The sequence below is a fragment of the Oryzias latipes genome, chromosome 15, assembly GCF_053564925.1.
Source record: "Oryzias latipes strain Hd-rR chromosome 15, Olatipes_Hd-rR_3.1".
Lineage (NCBI taxonomy): Eukaryota > Metazoa > Chordata > Actinopteri > Beloniformes > Adrianichthyidae > Oryzias > Oryzias latipes.
This window is the reverse complement of record NC_136251.1, coordinates 17991247-18011876: the sequence shown is the minus strand read 5'-3', so window position 1 is coordinate 18011876 and position 20630 is coordinate 17991247. Positions and strand designations below refer to the sequence as shown.

Genomic DNA, 20630 nt, shown 5'->3' with positions numbered 1-20630 from the left:
TTTTTAATATCAGAACTTTAAATTTAAACAAAGGAGTCTCATGGTAGCAATTTCTAATTTCAAAACTAAAATATGGTCATTTAGCCAAACAGAGCAAATATTTTAATTGAGTTACTGCACAGATGTTTGCTTATCTCTAAATTAATATTTCAACCTGAAATTGAGTCTGATAAAACCAAGGTTATTTATCATCTACCTGGAGGAAAAGAACAGCTGAAGTCTGCCACCAGGTGAACATTGAATGTGGAGCAAAAAGAGCTAATTCAACAAAGTCAAACTTCAGACACCTTTAGAATGTTGCAAAAGTGACTTTACTGTAAGTTTTAATGTTATTTTTTCAAAACCAGCATTTGCAACCTTTCTGTATTTTACATTAAATCAAAAAAAAAAAAAAACACTGGACAGAGAGTTGAAAAGTGACCCCCACCGTTTTGCACAATGACCAAAAAAAAAAAAAAAAAAAGTACAAGCAGGTGGGTGTCTCTAATCCCTTTCTAAATCACAGCAATAAATGATTAAAAAGGGGAAGAAAAAGAACTGTACAGTACTTTGACAAACTCATGAAATACAGGACTTCTGGCTAACACAGTCTTGTGAGACGATGTTTGTCTTGTGTGCCTTCACTTGAAACTTTCGCCATGGCTTTTAAGGTTCGAGTCCTGCTCCAGTGGACTAAGCAGACCAGGAGTTTGCCGTTTTTTTCCACTTTCTTTCTCTAGTCGGTATTATTTTAAGCTGCCTAGACCCATCTTTCTGATAAAACTAGTAAGAAATGGTTCTGTGGCAGGGTAGCAAACACACGGCTTCAGCCAGTCAAGCTTTCTACTTCTACTATGGCTAGTCCTGCTAGCCTGACTGGCCAGCTCGATGGTTTGTACACTGGCTGGTTGTGTTGCTTCCTGTGCCTCTGGAGCTCATTGGTGTGGCTGGAGAGCGATAAGTTCACATGAGAACCGCCGTGTGATCCTTGGCTGCTACAGACTCCTCGCCACGGTTGCAACAGCAACGCAGTGGAAGCGGGAACCACTCTGGCAAAGACTTCCAACAGCCTCTGGTTGGTATGTAGAAATTGGAGGATAACAGGGGAAAATGAAAACAAGGAGAACAGAAAGAGGTTTTCCCGAGGTATAAGAAAGCAGAATCTTTAGTTTTTAGGAGGGTTGGCTCTTCCAGGAAAGGCCAAAAGAAAAAGCATTAAGAAAAAAATAAAAACAAAACCAACAGCCATGAGGATCACAATGATCTGCCTATCCAGGGGAGAACTCCCCTACAACTCCAACAGATGGAGAACAGTGCAGCCGAGTTCTGGGTAAGGCGGGTGCTCGTCCTCCAGACCGACAGATGGCACAGGCAGACCGAGGACCGAAGGAGAAGGGTTTGGAGGGACTTTGTGTCCATCCACAACGGCAAATTGACTTTAAGAGCTCAAACGGGGTCGTTTTCTTGGAGACTGATCTTCCTCCTCTTCGTCATCTTCTTCATCTTCATCATCAGGATAATCCACCAAACCTACGACAAGACTGGGCTAAGGGGAAGAATGGAAAGAAAAAGGAAACCTTTAAGTAAAAGATAACAATGGCTTCTTGAAGACATTTTAAGAAGTATTACCTTCACAACACACGTAGGAGGCAGAGCAACTGTTTTGACGGAGGACGACGGACTGCTGTTTGGAGTGACGACCGGAGAAGCAGGAGGGATTGCAGCTGCCTTCCCATTATTGGCACCATTTGCTCCGTTGGCAGCACCTGCAGATATAAAGATACTGATAAAGTTGCAATCCACAAAAAATAAAAAAGGTTCTTCTGGATATTTCTGCCAGTGCAGCTTACCCTTTTTGGTTTCCATGAACTTGCCGTAGCTGTCAGAGAAGTCATCCTCCATCCTTTTCTCCGTTGACTCTCCATCTTCATCATCCTCATCGTCATTGAACCACATCTCTTCATCTTCATCCAGCGATCGCGCATCTCTGCGATATCTACAGGGGAAGAAAACAGATTTACCAAACAGTTTAGCTTCTATGTAACAGAAAAGTGAAAAAGAGAATTTTTTTATAAATTCTTGAAGATGCAGATCACATCAATAAAAGGACTGTATCTCAGACTGCTCACCTGTTGAGTCTCTGACTCTGTCTGTCTTTTTCCTGTTCGTAACGCCCTTTCAGGCCCTTAAAGGTCTGAACATACTCAATGGGTTCAAGTGCTTTGTAAAAGTTATCCACAATGTGAGCGATGAGTGATTTGATGTCCTCCTAAAAAAAGACATGTAGAAAATCTTAATTTTGTTGCAAACACAAACACATGTTGCAGTTGGAGCTTTTACGCACCACTTTAATGAACTCAAAGAGCTCAATGATGGCTGAGTTGAGGAGGTTGTATCGAGTGCCGTTGTCCAGCAGGGCATTTATGACAGGCTCAAACAGGTTCCCTTTGATGATGTAGCGGTTGTAGTACTCATCTTTCAAACCAATGATTCTGCGCATGAAACGCAGGGCACCTAAAACACAAAACAAATACATTATTGTGAAAAACATTACACTCGAAGAAAACAAGACTGGAAGCTTGGGCTGCAGGTCATTTGCTCCTGGATGGACTTACAAAGAGCAAGAAAGGTGTGCTTCGAGTTCATGAGCACCAGCACTCTCCTGAGCAGGTCTTTGTTCATGATGTAAGTCTTGATGTGGTAGGTGTGGTGTTCCACGCAAAAAGTGAGCAGCTCCAGGATCAGAGCCAACAGCTGAGCTGTCTGGAAGTTGTCTACAGAAACAAGAAAACGACTTATGTTTACTTACACAACAAACCAAGGCTTGAGGCAGTGCTTCACAATTAGTTTTTTGCAAGGAAGAAATAGGTAAAAAACATTATGCTGATTTTTTTCAAAATGATTATTTATGATATCATATAGTGCAGCTGTTTTCCTGCTGTCTTCATGTCAAATACTGACACCAACTAAACGACAGGCAGACAAAGAATACATTTATGGAAAATACAGAGACGTCATCAAAATGTCTACAATAGTTCTTAAAGAATGACATTATTAGCATGAGGTGAGTAATCTAAAGGCACGTGATGATCCTGGTGTTGCGCAATCTAGCGCTCCGCATGCGCTGTTCAACCTGCAGCCTGAGCGCACTACCCCTCCCCTTTCATTCTCACACACGCTGTCTGTGACAGCAGACAGGAGCAGCTGCAGGGACGGCAGTTCACAGGTTTCAGGCTGTTATAAACTCTGTCATATAACAGATAAGAGTAAATCAATAGTGGCGCAGATTTTATTCCAAGCACTGAGCCGCTGTCACTACAGCGCCCCGTTAAATTTGCGCCCCAGGCAATTGCCCGTATTACCTGTGCCTGAAACCGCTACCACTGCGCGGCCCCCCCTGGCATCGCCCCACTATTTGAGAAGCACTGGCTTAAGCGAACCTGTGTACTCTGAGTAGTAACGTTTCTAGAAACTGTGCTGTACACAGGCTGGAACATTTACTGCATTAACACCCACCTGGACAGACAGGGTTGATCTTTGTGGATCCGTCTTGCTGATCTGAAACATCAATATCTGCATAAATCAAACAAGACCTTTTCCCATACAGCAGAAGAAAAACAGCAAAGTCCCAAGTTTACCTTTCGTGGTCTTGTCATGTGCCGTGTTGGCCAGCAGAGGAGCAGTGAGCACATGCATGCAGTACTTGTAGAAGAAACTCAGAAACTCAGTCTTCTCTGTTTTCTATCAAAACATGAAAGGAGAAAAAGACATGAAAATTTAATCAAAACAACAATCAAGCTTTATTTTTTTCATCAAATGTATTTTTTTTTTTTACTTTAGGTCAACGATCAAGATTTCAGACCAACTATCAATAATCAGCTGGAGTTCACAACGAATCTATGAGGCTTTTAGGTTGAAAAGTAACAATTTGCTGTTAATTATTTAACATAAAAATGTTGAAATGAGCTACAAGCTCAAACCGACCAAACCAAAAGTGTTTTCAAGAATGAACATCAGAAAAAAATAATTACATTCATGTAAAATAGAGGAATCCTTTTTTCTGTGTAGTTGTGTGGAGCTTACATTGGTGGAAGCCAGCATGTTTTCAGGATCAATGAGAGTCCTGAGAAGGCCCATCAGCTGAACAGCTCCTCCTAACTCTGGGTCTGAGTCACAGATCATCTGCTTGATCACCACATTTATCAGCAGAACATCCTGACACACAAGCACAAAGGGAAAACAATGAGGAAAGAAAATCTGAAACGTATACTGTGATGTTTCTAAGAGTAAGTAAACAGAGTTTATAGTAATCAAAACGGCATATAGATGAACTTTCATAAGGATTATTGAAATGGGGTTTAAAAAAAAAGCAACAAACCCCTAATTGCTGATAACACTTCAGAAATATGGTTTCATATTATCCAACTTAAAACCCACTTGATTTATTTATTTTGTACAACAATATAAAAGTAAAAACAGCACAACACTTTCAAAAATCAGTACATTTATAAATCAATATCACTGTGGATACAGGTTAAACTCAAAGCAGAGCTTGCTTGTGACAGATGAATCCAAACTTACGTCATCCGTCTGCTGAGGCTCCTGCATGACAAACTCTCTGACCATGGAGGGGCTGAATTCCACCAGGTAAGAGAAGATGTCTGTAGCTGCTGCCCGTACTTGTAGGTCATTCATTCCCTGATAACAACAAATTGGAAAGTGATGATGCACGCATTCCTCTGAATCATCCAAAAGCCAGCATTTTAAACAAAAAACAGACATACCATTACTATTTCCAGAGCAGGTAAAATCCCCAAATTTGCCAAGGTTTTAAAAAAGGCATCCCTGTTTTGTGGTTGCAAAGTTTGGGAAAAAGCACAGAATTCCTTGACAAAGTTCACCTAAAAGTGAGAGGGAAAAAAGGACAAAAAGAAAAACGTAGTAAGTAAAAAAAACCAACATATTTAACCCTAATTTCCCTTGTTCTACAATGCTTTTTTCCAGCGGATGTCAATGATTACACCTGATCCAACAAAACAATTCAAATTCAACAAATGCTATACTATTGAATAAGGAAATGAACTAAGACAGTATTTACTCAAACTTCAAAATTAAAGACCAACCATTAATGCTTTCAAAAAAACAATAGTACAAATATTAAACATTTCCATTCGACTATAATGGAATGTAATCTTTGAAACCATGCCGTTTACAAATAGATTTTAAACAACAAATAAAGGGTTTAGTGAAGCATGTTGATGATTAACTTACCAACTCTCTCCTTTTACTGTCATCTGTGGCTTCATCTGTAAGCTGTGCAAAGACCTCTGTTAGGAACTTCTCATCCTCCTGTGGAAAACAGGGAAAACAGTTCAGGTATAAACAAACAGAATGACAGAAAAAAACAAAAACAAAGGAGAAGCTGGAAGGTTTAAATATTTAATTCTCTTTCACACTGTCGCCCACTGACTATGCCTTTTGTTTATTAAATAAAACTTTACAGAGAGTTGGCTCTATACACACAATTTCTAAAAAAATTGATACTAAAAAAAATGAGACGGTCATTTTTTCAATCCAAACACCATATGTTCTCATTAAAGTGTTCTAATGTATTTTTAACCAACTGCGGTTGTCTCTTTGCCAGGACTCCCTTGGTATTATGCCGGCTAAATCAAGTAAATAAATAAATAAAATGAAGTGTGAAAAAATTGAGCAATTTCAGATCAAAATTAAAAACCTGGAAGAGATCATGCAAGAGATTGGAAGAAACAGGAAATCAGTTGGAACTGATTACACCATGGAAACAATACAAACAGTGAAGAGTGCCGGAAGTTATTTTTAAAATATATATATAAAAGACAACTAAACTATTACTATCAGGTAACATTAAAAAAAAAGTTAAAAACAGAAGAAATCTGAGATATATGATGAAAATCTCAAATGATCATCTTAAACTTTTATGTGAAAATGTATTAAGACATTATTATGGAAACAATAGAGGGGGACACATTATGACAAAGCAGGTTGAAGCTTTGTAGAACAACTCATTCTCTTGGCACATTCTAAACGCTGTCATTTTTTTAAACAAATATCTTGACTTACAGTGAACTTTTCAAGAAAATAATGCAAAACACACTAGCACAAGTATTATCCTGTTCAGTTTCTCTCAATTATCTCCTATTTATGTAGAGAACACATTTTTAAAATCACAATTTCATTTTTTTGCCATAAATTTTTTTGTATTAGAAACTGGAGAGAGTACATTAACGTAGCGAACAACAGAAGATACAGACTGTCCAACAGTCAATGTGCAGAATGTTGATTACATCTTAAAAGAATCCCTTTTAATAGAAAACATTTTAATTTACATTGTTAAATACATTAAACTGAAACTTACACTCACTTTAGCCTGGTTTAGATCCTTACCTGCAACATACTGACAATCTCCACTTTGTTGAAGAAAATGAAGGACGTGAGGGTGGACAGGAAGTTCTCCTCAAACACTGAGGGTGTAGGCAGTATTATGTCCTGGATGTATTGAACTCTGTAGGTCTGGTGGATTTTCTGCCGCAGCTCAGAGTCCGTAATCGGGATCACTTCCTTAAATTTTGCGGTCTTGGTCAAGAACTCCCGATGTCTTTTAGGCTGAACCAATGCTGGGTCATACTCAAGGCAACCTACCACATCCATGATACAGTCATCCGAGAACATCACCTCAAAAAGGGCAGCTTTGTTGAGGAACAAGACTCCCCGCACAACCTCATAGAGGTGATGCAAGCCTTCTCTGTTGTCCAGGTCCTCGCATACTCTGAAGAGACCCAGCAGTTTCTTTATGTAGCCCTCACTCATTAGAGCCAGTGCAAGTTTTTCGCGCCGAATGGGTGAGGAGAGAACAGAGGTAACCAGGTCAGCGATTTCCTCAAGTCGACCTAGTTCACATGGCGGGAGCTCAACCAAGTGGCTTGTCTCTGGAATTTCCTCAAAGTGGTCCTCCTCTGATTCATCGATGGGATCCTGAGTGATGTCCAGAGCAGGGTCTTTGCCTTGTACCTGAGCAAAAATAATAAAATAAAAATCACATATTTAAAAAAAAAAATTTACAGTAAAGAATCATGAACTCCCTTACTTGGGATACTGGTAGTAAAAACTGCAAAACTCGCAGCATTCTTATACATTCTAAACGTATGTGATACTTGCAGGTATGAGCCACAGCTAAAAATAAACTTATTTTTTTTGCTAAAATACAATGTCAAACTTTAACGAGTTAAAAGACCAAAACCCTCAATCCCTTTATTTATAAAAAAATATATATGTTATTTAACATGTTTCAATCGTTATACAGTAACAGTTACAAAGTCCCACCTGACAGGAACGTTTTTCAAACATCAAAGAGAAGGGACACCAAGAAGGAGGGACATGCTGAACTGTCTTTATTTGTAATTACCTGACAGATCCTTTCCCAAATCTCATCACAGCCAGCCTTTTCCTGGAAGCTTAGAGCAAGATCGTAATTATCCGCTTCTGACCAAACAATCAGTGTGTCCTGAAAGAAAAGAATGAAACTTTTTCCTATTACCAAAAATACAAAAATAGCAACAACAACAATTGTCTTCAAACATATTTTACATTAAAACTTTAAATAAAGCTTAATTTAAACCCAGAATGTGTGCCTTAATCATTGTACTCATACAAAAATACAACCAACGACTTTGTTTTTAAATGACTGAACAGGTGTAGAAAAGTAAAAAAAGAAGATACTTCTGTGTACATAGTTGTAGATGTACCTCTTCTAAATGTTTTTAGGGGTAGAAAGATATATTTTTCTTATTGCTGCTCCCTTTCATTTCCCCTGCATAAGATGTCTAGTATTGTTTTAATGTATATGTTTTCTTGTGGTAATGAAATACCACAATTGTGTTATTCCTAAGGTTGAACAATTGTACTGATGATAAATATAACAGTATTTCACATTACAAAGTCTTCAAGTAAAAAAAGCTTAGTATACTAGCATAATTACACATCATCTATTCCCAACTTTCTTACAACAGAATAACCACAGAGGAGGAAAACTTTACTATTATGCAATAGCTTTTCAATTGTAAGACTCAATTAAACCAAGTATAAAACTCCTTAATTGTTGAAATATTAAATACTTACCTGTTGTTTCTGATATGCAGTATTCGGACTTATCTTTGATTCCAACAACAAAGATCCTAATAAAAAACAGAATTGCTTAATTTTCAGAGTGGTATGAAACTATTTACAAACCAATTAACTATTTGCCAACAATAGACGTATGAACCACAATGATGATTAGTTCAAAATAAGATCAGAATAACAGCTAAAATAAATACAGTAGTTTATGAACCAAATTAATACAGCCTGACGTAATAGTAGCAGAAATAGAGCAATATCCATGAATAGATTAAGTTTATTACAACGAGCAAGTGTAAACGTGTGCGCCGCGACTTTGAGGGGGGGCCCATGCTACTACGACCAACCAAACCAACTAGTCGTTGGAAATGAGGACTCTCCGGAAAAAGAAAAACAAACATTTGACTTCATGTTTTCAAAGTAAATATATACCAATTGGTCTAAAACAATTAATTTAGTGACACACAACGCTACACCAACTGCATAAATACATCCACCAAGTCAGAAATGCTATCAAACTAAGAGCTTTGCTATTTAAAATATAGCATGCTAGTTAGCTAATGCTAACAGAGAACTTACCGTCCGATTCGGCTCGAACTAGCAGTGATATTCCCCTCAGTCGTTCCACAAACGTAGATGAAACATGACCTGTACCCCGATCGTCCCACTGCCTGTCTTCATTTAGCGTGTATACCTTTACTCGCCGCCGAGTGTCCGACATGGCTAATCGAATCGGAGCTAGCAGGCTGCTAAGCTATCACCTCACCCCGTTTACTGCTTTCCTCGACCTGTTAACTTTGTTCCCACCTGCATGTTACAAAACATGCCAGTCTAGGTTGACGTTTACAGTAGTAGTCGAATATATCTCGCAAACATATCACGTTTGCGGTTATAAATCCAAATAGACAGTCTGATTTCAAACTGAGAAATTTAAAGAAACAACTCTGATGGCCTTCTTGCTAACGTCCACGGACCGCCATCTTGTAATCCGATCTTGTGCTCTTTTTCATCGCGGATGTCAATCATGCGCTAACTGCCGTGCGTGGGGCGGGGCTTATTCCTTCAGGCAACTGGGAATTCCGCAACTTAATGGCTGGGAAAGGAACTGCAGTACCTCATGCATTTTAAGTAAAAAAAATAATTTAGTTTTCGTCACATAAATATTTGAAACAATTACCAAATAATGCATAAAACAATACATTTCAATATTAGATTATAGAAAAAAAACGTTTTATTTATTTCCAAAATGATTAAGAAATGCCATGTATTTGTGTATTTACATAGACTATAAATAAAAAAAAACAAGTACATATGCTGTGAAGTTCTCCCACTTTGTTTTTGTTTCTATACCAGTATATTAGAGGACAATAGATATGAAATGTAAAAATCCTAAACAATAGCAAGTACTAGACTTTTGCAAACTTGTAATCATACCACCACATAAGGCACAAATATTTGTGGAAGTACAAGAAGCATTGTTGCTGATACATGACATAACAAGGACAAACCTAAAAAAAAACACAAAAAAAACAAAACACAATTCTGTTCTTGTCAGCCAGATGCCTCATTTGTCCAATAGTGCCATGTTTACGACATCTGTTGCATCTTTCTTGGGATTACTACTTCAAAAGTAATATTCCTTTCGAATTGTAGTTGGTGGATTAGTCAGGAAACTCTGCGCTGTGCCATTCTGTCACAAGTCGGATCTTTCGCTGATGTTTGAACCCATGGAAATGCTCTGTTTCTCACTTAGCGTCTTGACGACAGTGGCGGCAGGAGACTGCAACACCTTTCGTGAAAGCCTCATTCTGCCGTCTGTTGGATCTCGTCCAAAATACTTCACCTGTCAGGAGAACACTTGTTAGAAAAAAAGAAACCCCACAGTGGCAATAAAACAGGTCACTTTGAACAGCTGACACAAACCTGTATCTCCTGTCCTACATCCAAACCCAAAGCACTTGGATGCTTGATCTACAAGAGATACATTTTCGTCATTTTATTTGATTGATTATTTTCAATTTACTTGTGCATTGTTTTTATCTTCTTTTTTGTTTACATGATTGTACACCACTTCAGATCAGAACAGATCATTTAAGTGCTCTATAAAAGAAAATTGGATGGTGTGGTTTAACAAAAACAGATTAAAAAAGTCCACCAAAGTGCGTTTTACAAACCCGTTTGTGGTCCAGCTGGGAGTTGTGCAGCAAGACAGGCGTCATGTTTGGATATAGTTTAACCATCACACCAATGTCCCTAAAACAGAGAGGTATGTCCATCAGTGGCTGGATCAGGGCTCGCTTTCAGCCCTCAAAAGTAAATAAGGTTACCTTATTTCTGTGATGGTGGCAGTGTAGACGGCACCAAACTCCAACTGCTGCTCCTGCTGCAAATGGGAAGCAACATTAATGCTCGAGCTTTAGGTACATATAGGCAAGGTTCAGTGATAGTCTGGAATATCAAACTGATAATTAATGAATAAACCAGATGCATTCTGGATTTTGTTGTTGGCTCACATCGTCTTTGCAGATATCGCTAATGAACTCCTGGGCTTCATTCATAGCTCCAGGAGTTGGAGCAAACACAGAGAACGTTTCTTCATCCACCTGACTTATAGTGACACCTTTAGAGGAAACAAAAAGACTAAATTAAACACTTCTGCACATCCAAATGTAATCAGTGCTCGATTACCAGAATACCTGTCTGAGCTTGCAGTTTGCGTAGGTTATATCCTCCTGGGCCGACAAAGCGCGCTCTTCGAGATGCAGGCACCCGCACATTTTCTACCAGAACCCAGCGCTCATTAAACCACAACATTTCCAAAGAGATGTGTAGATCCCTTTACAATATTTACCAACGACTGGTCCGTTCTCTTTCCTGCTCTCTCTTGGTTTTGCAATGCATTTGTTCATGATTCCAAGGATTTCCCTTTTGGCCACTGAAAAACAAAAGGATTTTTTTTAAAAAGCTAACAAATACTAATACTGAAGTAATACTAGATTTCTGTACCCGTTGCTTGCTGGATTGCCTCCATAACCACCTTCAAAGGTAAACCTGGAATCTTCACATCAGCCTAAATGTCAAACAAAAGAAAAAAATAATCACTTTAGTACAAGAGAGGGAATCAAAAACTTTACACACTTTGCTTTATTTTACTGTTTTTTTTTTACATTTGATCCTCATGTGTGTTGAAAAGATGGTCAAAAAACCACATTGCCCCGAATACATGTTGTTTAAAGTTGCTAGGTTTTTCTGTTGAGTCATCAAACATAATACCTGTAAAGCAGTGATCCCCTTGCTTGTTCCTGCCATTTTAAAGTCCATGTCTCCAAGGTAATCCTCTATTCCCTGTTAAGAAAACAGCAATCCACTCACAAATGTTCAATGAAAAACGACAATAACCAAGTTATTTACAGAAACCAAACAGTCTGTCGTAGGTTAAACTGAGATGGTTTGTACCAGAATATCCGTCAGTATTCTGTAGTCCTCAATCTCAGCAGATTTCTGTGGGTTTGCTTTGGAAATAAGGCCGATGGCCACACCTGCCACAGCGGAAGAGATGGGAACACCTGGAAAAAACAACATTTATAACGTTCTTCTTTTAAAAAGAATTTTGTGCCAGAAAAATATTTCAATTGCAACAATCCACACTTGCATATAAATCTAAATTACATGTCGTACCTTTTATTGTGTTCATGTGTGTAAATGTGTGTTTACATGAGTCAATGGGACTGTGGCTGTAAAGAGGTTTGGGCCTTTAATAAAGAAAGTAAAGCGCTATAGGAGTACATACCATTTACATTGCAGAACAGGAAATAAAAATCATTTAACAGAACAAATTAATATTCTCAAGATTCATGTGTGCTTCAATACACCTGGTAAGAGAGTTTTAGCACATTCTTTTAGTCTGGCTTTGGTACCTGCATCCATAAGGGCAAGGCTTCCTCCACAGGCTGAGGCCATTGATGATGAACCTAAAAGGCAAACACAGTTATTAAACAATGGAAAACAGCCTTAAAAAGAACACTACAACAGGAGCAACAGAGCTTCCACACCTCCTTTTAACTTTTTATATTTCTGAAATAATGTCTTAAAAACTGACCATTTGACTCCAACACCTCAGATGTGACTCGGATAGTGAAAGGGAAGTCTTTGGGAATGACTGGTCTCAGCGCCTTCTCAGCCAGAGCTCCTACAAACACAAGCCACGCCCCCAGTGAGAGCTGCTAAAAAAGGAACCAAATACGAGACCGGAACATCCCAACCAACCGTGTCCAAGCTCTCTCCTGTTCAGGCCTCCCATTTTGCCGATCTCATTAGTTGCATACGGAGGAAACTGAACATAAAAAGAACACATTAAATTGACACCAAATTAAAGATTATAAATCCACGAATTATGTATTTGATTGAAAAAAAAATCAAAATCCACTTACTTCATAATGAAGCATGAAGTTTTTGTCTTTGACACCACTTCAGAAAGAAAAGAGTGGGCATTTTAGGGATGCAGATTTGTTCAAAATTTACTACAAAATAACCTCAACAAGGCATTCAGATATGATCAGGAACAGGATTATTCATTTTCTCTTTAATAATACAACTTCTGGGTGAAAATGGGAGTTACATATTATTAATAAGTTTTCAGACAAAATAATTGATTCAGTTTTCTAAATAAAGATTTTTTTTCTGTAACGGTTTATACTCTCGTACATGTGAATGTGGTAAAGGGAGATAATGCCAGCCCTATTCAAAAAACAATTCTAATGCTCTGATGAGTGTTTAGAGCCTCACAACATAAAGTCAAATTTGAAAAAATGTTTTCTTTTTATCCTTAAGTTCAGGTGTAACTGTTTCCTGGAAGTATGTATGATTAATAAACAGATATTGGATTAATTCGATGTAGAGAACAAAGATATATAATAATAATAATAATAAAAAAAAACAGAAGTATTTTGCTTTTTAACTTCTAAAAGATGAAAACTAACTTGTGTTGTCAGACAATCTTTAATGACCCATAACGCCATTTAGGATAGTAAATTATATAAAATATGATCATCATTAAACAGTGGAATACAAAAGTGAAAGTATTGCAAAGTAATTTTTTGCTCATACTAACTTTTACTAACTAATTTTTTACTCATACTAATTCAAATGTTGTTCAACTGTTACTTTCATCATAAATCATATTATCAGAATTAGATATTAAATATATTGGTTGACCTTTTTCACTCACAAAGTTATGCAAGTCTGTCTTGATCTTTAAATTGAACAATGAACACAAAGCTTAAAGTTTTAAAAGCATTTCAGTTTCTTCCACTCCTAATGTTTTCACCAATCCGTTCTACAGAAACAGATCATATTGCTTCTATCATTTTACGCTGCATTGTAGCCAGAAAAGTTAATCATTTAATTTATTATACAAAGCAACCACCTTACCTCAAAGCTGTTGTGATAATATCTGTTTTGATGCTGGACTCCAGGGAGTCAAAGGTGACGCTGCACAACACCTACAGGGAACAGAAGAACACCAGGCTCACATCTACCCTGCTAAAAATACTACAAGAACATTTTTACAGCAGGAAGTCGAATATTCATCCATACAACTTAAGCATTTATATGTTCTATCTCTTATATTCAAACCGTCTCCCCTTTTAACTTGGATTGGCTTAAAGCTCTTTACATACCTGTGTTTGTCCTCTCTGAAACAGAGCTGAGCCATGCAGAGGCCTAAACAGATCAACCTCACACGAGATGGTTCTTAAAGCGGTCAGTTCCCTCCCGTCACATCTTTAACACAAAGACGAAATCCACACACCTGTTTTAGTTTTTCCAGATCTGTGCACCATGACATTAACTTTGTAAAAGCAGAGCAGATCCCGCTCACCTCCTGTACTCATTCAGCACCAAATTACGGAAGATTTCTTTGCTCACGATGTTAAAAGATTCAATGACGTCAAAGGGCTCCGCCTGAGGAAACGCATCTACACACAGAAGGATAAAAATATTTTGACTAAACCTTTACAGCTACAAAATGCAAATTAAATGTCTGCATACCTTTGAGATCTTCTTCAGTTTCCAATCGTATTTTGTTTATGGCTTCATCTCTTGAAATCTGCGTTAAGGATGTTATTTATTCAGACAAAATGTAAGATTTTAACATAATGATTATTTCTAGAAGATATAACTTGAAAATTAGGATTTTTTTCGCTACCTTATCATGACTATAATCAGTGAAAACAGCATAGATCTTTTCAGAGGCTAACCTGGTGGGAAAAAAAAGACAAAAAAAATGAAGTGTTAAACTGGAAAATTCAAGATTCATTGTTCTTATTAGTATATATATTAATTTCTTTTACCATTTTTACTTATTGTTCTATTTTTATGCTTTTTATTGTTATTTATTTTCTGCATGTTTGCATTGGGGTCTGAGAAGACAGTCATTTCATCTGTGCCGCATTTTAAAATACATTGAACATTTGACAATAAATAGATCTGGAAAAAAACAATTTACTCTGACTTTTTTGTTCTATAGGACAAGCTCAAGCTTCATCGAGTTCTCATAAAACCCTTTTAATGAACTTTCCCTATAGGTTTTCTAGTTCAGTTCTGGAAAAGACTCATGGCTGAGTCCTACTTACTTCTGAACACGTTCCACCATCTCTGCTGGGGGGAAGAACATTTTGATGGGCGTGCGCTTGGTGACCTTCTGCTCTCTTGCCAGCTGCTGGATGGCGTGAATGATGAGCTGGGTGTGTTTGACTCCCACCTTCACCGCGTGGCAGAAGTCCTGCTGCAGCACGTTCTCAGCAGACGCCTCAATCATCACTGACAATCAGTCATATTTCAATCTTTAGCAACCAGCATGAGTAGAAACACAACACTGGTATAGAAAGCCAAATGTGTCTGTGCTCAAGTGTGTGTCAGAAATTTTGGACAAACCAAAAAGAATTCTTACTAAAGTTCCTAAATAAATTACCGGTATGACAAATTTTCCTCCGGGTTCAATAGCATTTTGGTTGTTCCTCTAAAGGTTTTTAAACTATTTATATCGAAGTTTCAAGGAATTTTTTTGATAGAAAACTCATAAATATGTAGAGCATCTACAGTTTGTAATATCTGCAGATTTCGCATTATCACTTAAAAAACTTTAAAGATTAAATGAAAGTTGGTTGGTTTATGCACAACGGTTTTACAATAACATGTTCTATAAGTCTAAATTGAAATCTACCCTGTTTTTAAAATAAGACTTTACAACGGTTAGTGTATCCCAACACTCATTTTAATTTGGCACATTTCATCCGGAGGATGTTTAGGCAGCTCTATGCGAAGCTGAAATATCTGTCAGAAGACATACAAGGCAGCATTGGAGGCAGTTTATTTCACCAAGACAGTCATGTAGTTGTGGAGATTAAAGTTTTTAGTTCTTCTAGAGATAGAAGCTTTGTGAAGAAAATTCAGCTTCAAATTGGATTTTACGTCGGCTTTTTCCATTATAACCATTGGCATTAAACATGTAGTTAGTTAAAGCGCCAACTATGTATATTTGATTGAATGCACGTCATCACAATACGGTACCCACTGAAGACTGTTATATTTCTCAGGCCAGTAAGAACTTTACCAACTTACCCACTTGGCTGCTTGGAGCTCCAGCGATGATTAAGTTTAACGTGCTGGAAGCCATTTCTGCTCTAGTGGGGTTGATGAGCACTTCTCCATTAACGATGCCAACCCGCACAGCACCTGTAAACACATCCAAGCTCTACTTAAACCGCAAAACAATCATCTGACTACAAGGATTTTAGGAGAATAAATGACATGACTGGTTAGGTCTGTGCTGTTTCTCATTCATCCATGAATTTGCACGACATCTTGTGTTTTTGTGTGTATGTTTGCATGAATTTTGAGTTTCCTGTATACCATTCGGAGTAAGAATTTCATTGTGCAGGGAAACCCGTTTCTTACTGTGCATATGACAATAAACCTTTCAAAATCTTGAAATCCAGGATTTCTGTTCTCAGAATAAGGGAAGCTTCTAGAGGATGTTTCACTGCTCATCCAAGTACCTCTTTCAGGCTTCAGAGCAAAAAAACTACTTAGATGAGCACTGAAACTTTGACCAACCTTTAAAGTCTAGTTTTTCTGGAGAAAAAAAATCCTGTGATACGTTGCTTGTTGCATTTCTCACCTATGGGTCCATGCCAGGGGATGTCAGACAGGGCCAGAGCTGCAGAGGCTATAAGAAAACCAAAGGTGTTTCGAAAAAGATAGGAGTTTTCTGAAGTGTACAAACTGAAATGACTGACATTTGATCCTACCTGCATTAATAGCTAGCACATCTGGATCATTGACACCATCAACAGCAAGCAAGTTACAAAGAACCTTTAAGACAATAATGTAAAGAGGGGCATACATGATGTCACGATTATTTAAAAATCTAAAGAATGCAAAACTCTCTCACTGACCTGAGTGTCGTAAAAGTAACCAGGTGGGAAAAGTGGTCGAATGGACCGATCTGATCAATAGAAACAAAGAAAGCAGTGGTAAAAATAAATAAACTAGAAAGATATGGTGCATTGAAGCTAAATTAGTCCCAGCTCACCTATTAGTCTGCTGGTGAGGATTTCATTGTCAGTGGTACCAAGCTCTCGCCTCAAATAATTAGTGGGGATGCGACCTGCAGCAGCTGCTTTCTGTCTATAATCCACCTGTCAGTCGGGGAGAATGTTACTCCACTGCTGAAACTTTTTACCGCTATCATTTGAATCATAAGTCAATTCCTATTGCCATTTTTACCAGCTGTTATTTAACAACTGCTGAGCATTAAGCACCTCTGGTTGGATCAAAAATAGAACGAGTCATAAAACATTTAATAACAGTAAAAATAATATTTTAAATGACCAAAATGAGCTCAAAACTAAAGAATTCTCGCTCAAAAAGTTGAGGACCTACCACAAGAGGCATGAATTGAGAAGAAGTGGGTTTGGTCTTGCTCACAGCGGTCACCATCACAGAGGTTTCTCCCAGCTGAAAGATGACGTATCATTAAAAGTCACAAGAATAGTTTAAAATGAATTTTAGGGTATTTTAACCCATGACCAAGGATGTGGCATTAATAGCAATAGTTTATAGGTGCCTGCATGTACCTTTGGCCAACAATGTATTATCTATTAATCGGTTTAAGTCATGTTATAAATCAAACACATAACATGAAGGTGATTTTGCTAACGATAAATTGATAGGATTTTAGGTCATAAACTGAGTTTAAACGGGATTAGGAAGAAAACATAAAATACATTTTATTTGGTTTGATACTAGGCAGTTACAATAATTGAAAGAAAAATGTGGAAAAGAAAAAAATCTACTAGCAAAAAGAAAGGCATGTTGTTGTTGTTGTTATTTGCACAAGAAAGTACACAAAATAAAAATCCTTTAAGTACCTGTGCTACAGCGGATCCATCAGCAAATCTAGCAAATTTCCCTGACGAGATTTCCAGTTTCCTATGAGAAAAATACAATATTGTCTTTTTTATTTAATAAAGCGGATAAATGCTTTTAAGTAATCATAAGAAAACTGTAACACCGGGTGCGTAAACAGTTAATGTTCAAAAACTGCAGCATCCATTCCCAGATAATGAAACTGAAAGGAGCTGAAGAGACTAGTCGACTCACTTCTCTCCAAGATCCACTCCGATCCTTCGTGGGCTCGAGTGTCTGTTGTAGACACTCTGATGACAAAAGCGGACATGGCGACAGGAAAAGGAGCGGCCCAAACAAAGCAAATACCTCATTTTGAAATATTCACGACACAAACAGAGAGAGAAGCTTCTGTGGACAGCGAGGACATTACAGTTTCCAAAGCTGTCAGAGGGCATCCATGATGGTTTGTCACATGTACGAGATGACGTCAGAAAGATGCGACTTCTGATTGGACCAATTAAAAATGTGTGTTACAAGTAAAGCGTCCCACCCTCAACGCAGGGGTTCCGCTGAAAATGTTCCTGTTTGGGACATCTGTTGAAAGTGTTTAAACATTCATAATGTTTTGGAGTTTGTTTGGGCTTTTGGATCTATAATTTAATGATTTTTATGTTTTTTAATATTATTTTTATCATTATAATATTCTTTTGGATTTTATTTTCAATTCTTTTTGAAAAGGAATGCTTCTATTATCTTTCATATATCTACTGGCATTAATGTTTGCTTGTTTGATATATTAATGTCTGACTATTGACAAAAATAAAATAAAATAAATGAATACATAAAAAAAGTGTTGTGAAAATGTATTTTAAATCTATTCTCTTTGCAGTCTTCTTGTACTTCCTATTTCACAACATATATTAAATGCGTTTAACTATATATTTAAGTGTTAAGTAATGTGCATATTATCTAAAAATAAAATACATTCACTTTTTGACAGCTGTTTAATAATATAGGGTACTCTCAGGTTTTTTCCTTTTAATGAATCTATATTGTCAATAAATCTCTTTATCGATTTTTAATAAATGCAGAACGGAAAGTATACTTATTGGCACAATAGAATAGGTATTTAAATCCTTTGCTAAAGAAAACCTTAAAATGTGGCCTTTTTATATCGCTTATATGTAGTTATTGATTGTAGATGCACAAAAAGTGCAGTTGTACTTTTTACCACTAGGTGGCATTAGTCACACACAAAAATCCCATCCCAAATATTTTTTTAGTATTTTTAACTGATCGTAATTGTTGATACTTCACGCCAGTTTCGCACCACATTCTTTGCCCATGTCTAGTATTAGTTTGTGTCCGGTGCCTCATGATGCTCATGGTGCTCTGACTCTACCCTCAGTCACCTCCTTCTGACGCTCACAAGGGCTTTTATCAGAGTCTAGTTAATGCTGCCGTTGTTGCTGTCAATGATGCTTCTTTTCCTAAACCACACTTTTCACCTTCTGCTCAATTTTCTACTAAAATGCTTGAATACAGCACTCTGGGAATAATCAGCTTGTTGATGAGCTCAGGCCTTTTGGTGCTTTCTGTCTTTTTGAAGGTTGTCAATAACTGTCTTCTGGACAAGTCAGCAGTCTTCACCCTGATTGCACCGCTCACAAATCCATACTGAAAGACCATTAAAGGTTTAGGAGACCTTTTGCAGGTGTTTTGATTTAAATAAACCTGGTTAGGGTGTGACACCATTAATTCCCAACACAACTTTTTTTTCCCCTAAATTCTCTCATTCTAAAACAATGAAAATAATTGTCATCTTCAAATGTTTCTTATGTCTGCCATAAGGAATGTAATATACCAGCATTTTTACAGAGAAGCAGAGATATTCTTATGTTAAAGATGATCTGATGTTTCCACCTTGAGGAAAATGCAAAATCTTTAAATCATTATTTACATCTGACAAAGACACATACAAGTTTGATATCATATATATATATTTTTTCTATTTCTTTTTTTTCCATTTTGGAGATTATTATGGGTTGCAATGTGTAGCCTGTAAACCACACTGAACAGATAAGTCCTCTGTGATGCAATTTTTCATGTGCAGGCTGATTAACTTTTAGATATTCTTATCCAAACATGATGTCCCCTTAATTATTACTTGTTAAGTTTTAGAACATGTGGCTCAAATAAGGACTTCTATATGCAAAATTGAATAGAAGTAGGTTGTATTTAAAATTAACTTGTCATGACCTGTAGGCATAACTTCAATGTTCATCTTTTTAACGACCAGTAGTGGCTACATTTCTGCTTTGTCATGTTGCTTTAATGAGCAAACTACAAATTAAACCTCAGCAGAGAAGGAGATATTTCCATAGTTAGTCAGCCCGTGGTCTGCAAACCAAAACGTTTGCGGCAGCTTGTAAATTCCAAAGAAATAAATAACAGGAAGCTGCAAAGGATTACATCTGCATGAGACTGTGCAGCTCATCTGTTTTCTTATTAACAGAACAATTACTTTTATTCCAGTGAACACTAACGGCAACAAAAAGGTACATTCACATGAACCCTGTACACATGTACGTGTTGTGGGTTTTCACATGAGCTGTTTTGCTGCCGTCATTGTTATTTGTCACAATGAGAGACACTGTAGTGTTTTATTACAGTAAATGAAAGTTGCAATAAACTCTTTCAAGTGCATACCAAGCAACCCATTTCAACAAAACTGGCACAACATTCCGATGAGTGTCAGGTTAATGAACCTAACACAGATGAAAACAAATGCTGACACACACGCACAAATACACTAAGACACTACAAAGTCTGCTTTCGCTGTGACAGAGCAGGAAATTGTCTGACACAAACTCTGTGTGGGCTAACAGGCAGCAACCTTTAGAGGTTTTCATTATGTGCAGCATTGCTTAATGGTGTGTTTAAGTGGTGAGGTTTGGGAAAAGCTATAAGCTCAGTTTGAGAAATAGGAACAGATTTACTATTAAATACACAAAATGTTCTCACTGGTTGGGAAATACTTTTGGAAACTCATAGTAATTGCTGTCAATGTTTTTTGTATTGTTGTA

General features: G+C 37.3%; 2 protein-coding genes across 3 annotated transcripts; both read right to left on the bottom strand.

Moving 5' to 3' along the window:
* Nucleotides 1–288: 288 nt before the first annotated feature.
* Nucleotides 289–9168, bottom strand: ppp4r3b (protein phosphatase 4, regulatory subunit 3B). Of its 2 annotated transcripts, none has more exons than XM_020709436.3 (16): nucleotides 8713–9168; nucleotides 8137–8192; nucleotides 7424–7522; nucleotides 6406–7029; nucleotides 5251–5328; nucleotides 4764–4880; nucleotides 4561–4677; nucleotides 4063–4194; nucleotides 3618–3720; nucleotides 3496–3552; nucleotides 2595–2753; nucleotides 2324–2493; nucleotides 2109–2248; nucleotides 1830–1975; nucleotides 1609–1745; nucleotides 289–1525 (listed from the first exon to the last, which is right to left on the bottom strand). In XM_020709436.3, exons 1-16 carry the CDS (start codon nucleotides 8852–8854, stop codon nucleotides 1418–1420), a joined length of 2385 nt encoding a protein of 794 aa, XP_020565095.1. In that variant the 5' UTR covers nucleotides 8855–9168; the 3' UTR covers nucleotides 289–1417. The 2 variants fall into 2 exon arrangements, with proteins under 2 accessions (XP_020565095.1, XP_004077092.1); XM_004077044.5 differs by having other exon boundaries at nucleotides 3496–3537.
* A 173-nt stretch (nucleotides 9169–9341) lies between these two features.
* pnpt1 (polyribonucleotide nucleotidyltransferase 1) lies at nucleotides 9342–18097 on the bottom strand. Its single transcript, XM_004077043.4, has 28 exons — nucleotides 17797–18097; nucleotides 17565–17625; nucleotides 17077–17151; nucleotides 16727–16832; nucleotides 16590–16639; nucleotides 16443–16506; nucleotides 16313–16360; nucleotides 15754–15867; nucleotides 14766–14952; nucleotides 14339–14390; nucleotides 14182–14239; nucleotides 14012–14108; nucleotides 13812–13914; nucleotides 13564–13634; nucleotides 12564–12600; nucleotides 12400–12466; nucleotides 12233–12322; nucleotides 12051–12104; nucleotides 11590–11699; nucleotides 11407–11478; nucleotides 11140–11203; nucleotides 10985–11068; nucleotides 10830–10913; nucleotides 10647–10753; nucleotides 10461–10516; nucleotides 10308–10386; nucleotides 10057–10104; nucleotides 9342–9976 (listed from the first exon to the last, which is right to left on the bottom strand). The coding sequence occupies exons 1-28, from the start codon at nucleotides 17997–17999 to the stop codon at nucleotides 9827–9829; spliced, it is 2391 nt and encodes a 796-aa protein (XP_004077091.1). The 5' UTR covers nucleotides 18000–18097; the 3' UTR covers nucleotides 9342–9826.
* Nucleotides 18098–20630: the final 2533 nt, after the last annotated feature.

Coding starts and splice junctions, on each gene's coding strand:
- ppp4r3b (XM_020709436.3), bottom strand. CDS start 8,854: ATGTCGGACACTCGGCGGCGAGTAAAGGTATACACGCTAAATGAAGAC. Junction 8,193..8,712: donor AGTTCGAGCCGAATCGGACG/GTAAGTTCTCTG, acceptor GTTTTTTATTAG/GATCTTTGTTGTTGGAATCA. Junction 4,195..4,560: donor AGCCTCAGCAGACGGATGAC/GTAAGTTTGGAT, acceptor CTTGTGTGTCAG/GATGTTCTGCTGATAAATGT.
- pnpt1 (XM_004077043.4), bottom strand. CDS start 17,999: ATGCCCTCTGACAGCTTTGGAAACTGTAATGTCCTCGCTGTCCACAGA. Junction 16,361..16,442: donor TGTGCTAGCTATTAATGCAG/GTAGGATCAAAT, acceptor GTTTTCTTATAG/CCTCTGCAGCTCTGGCCCTG. Junction 10,105..10,307: donor CCCAGCTGGACCACAAACGG/GTTTGTAAAACG, acceptor TATCTCTTGTAG/ATCAAGCATCCAAGTGCTTT.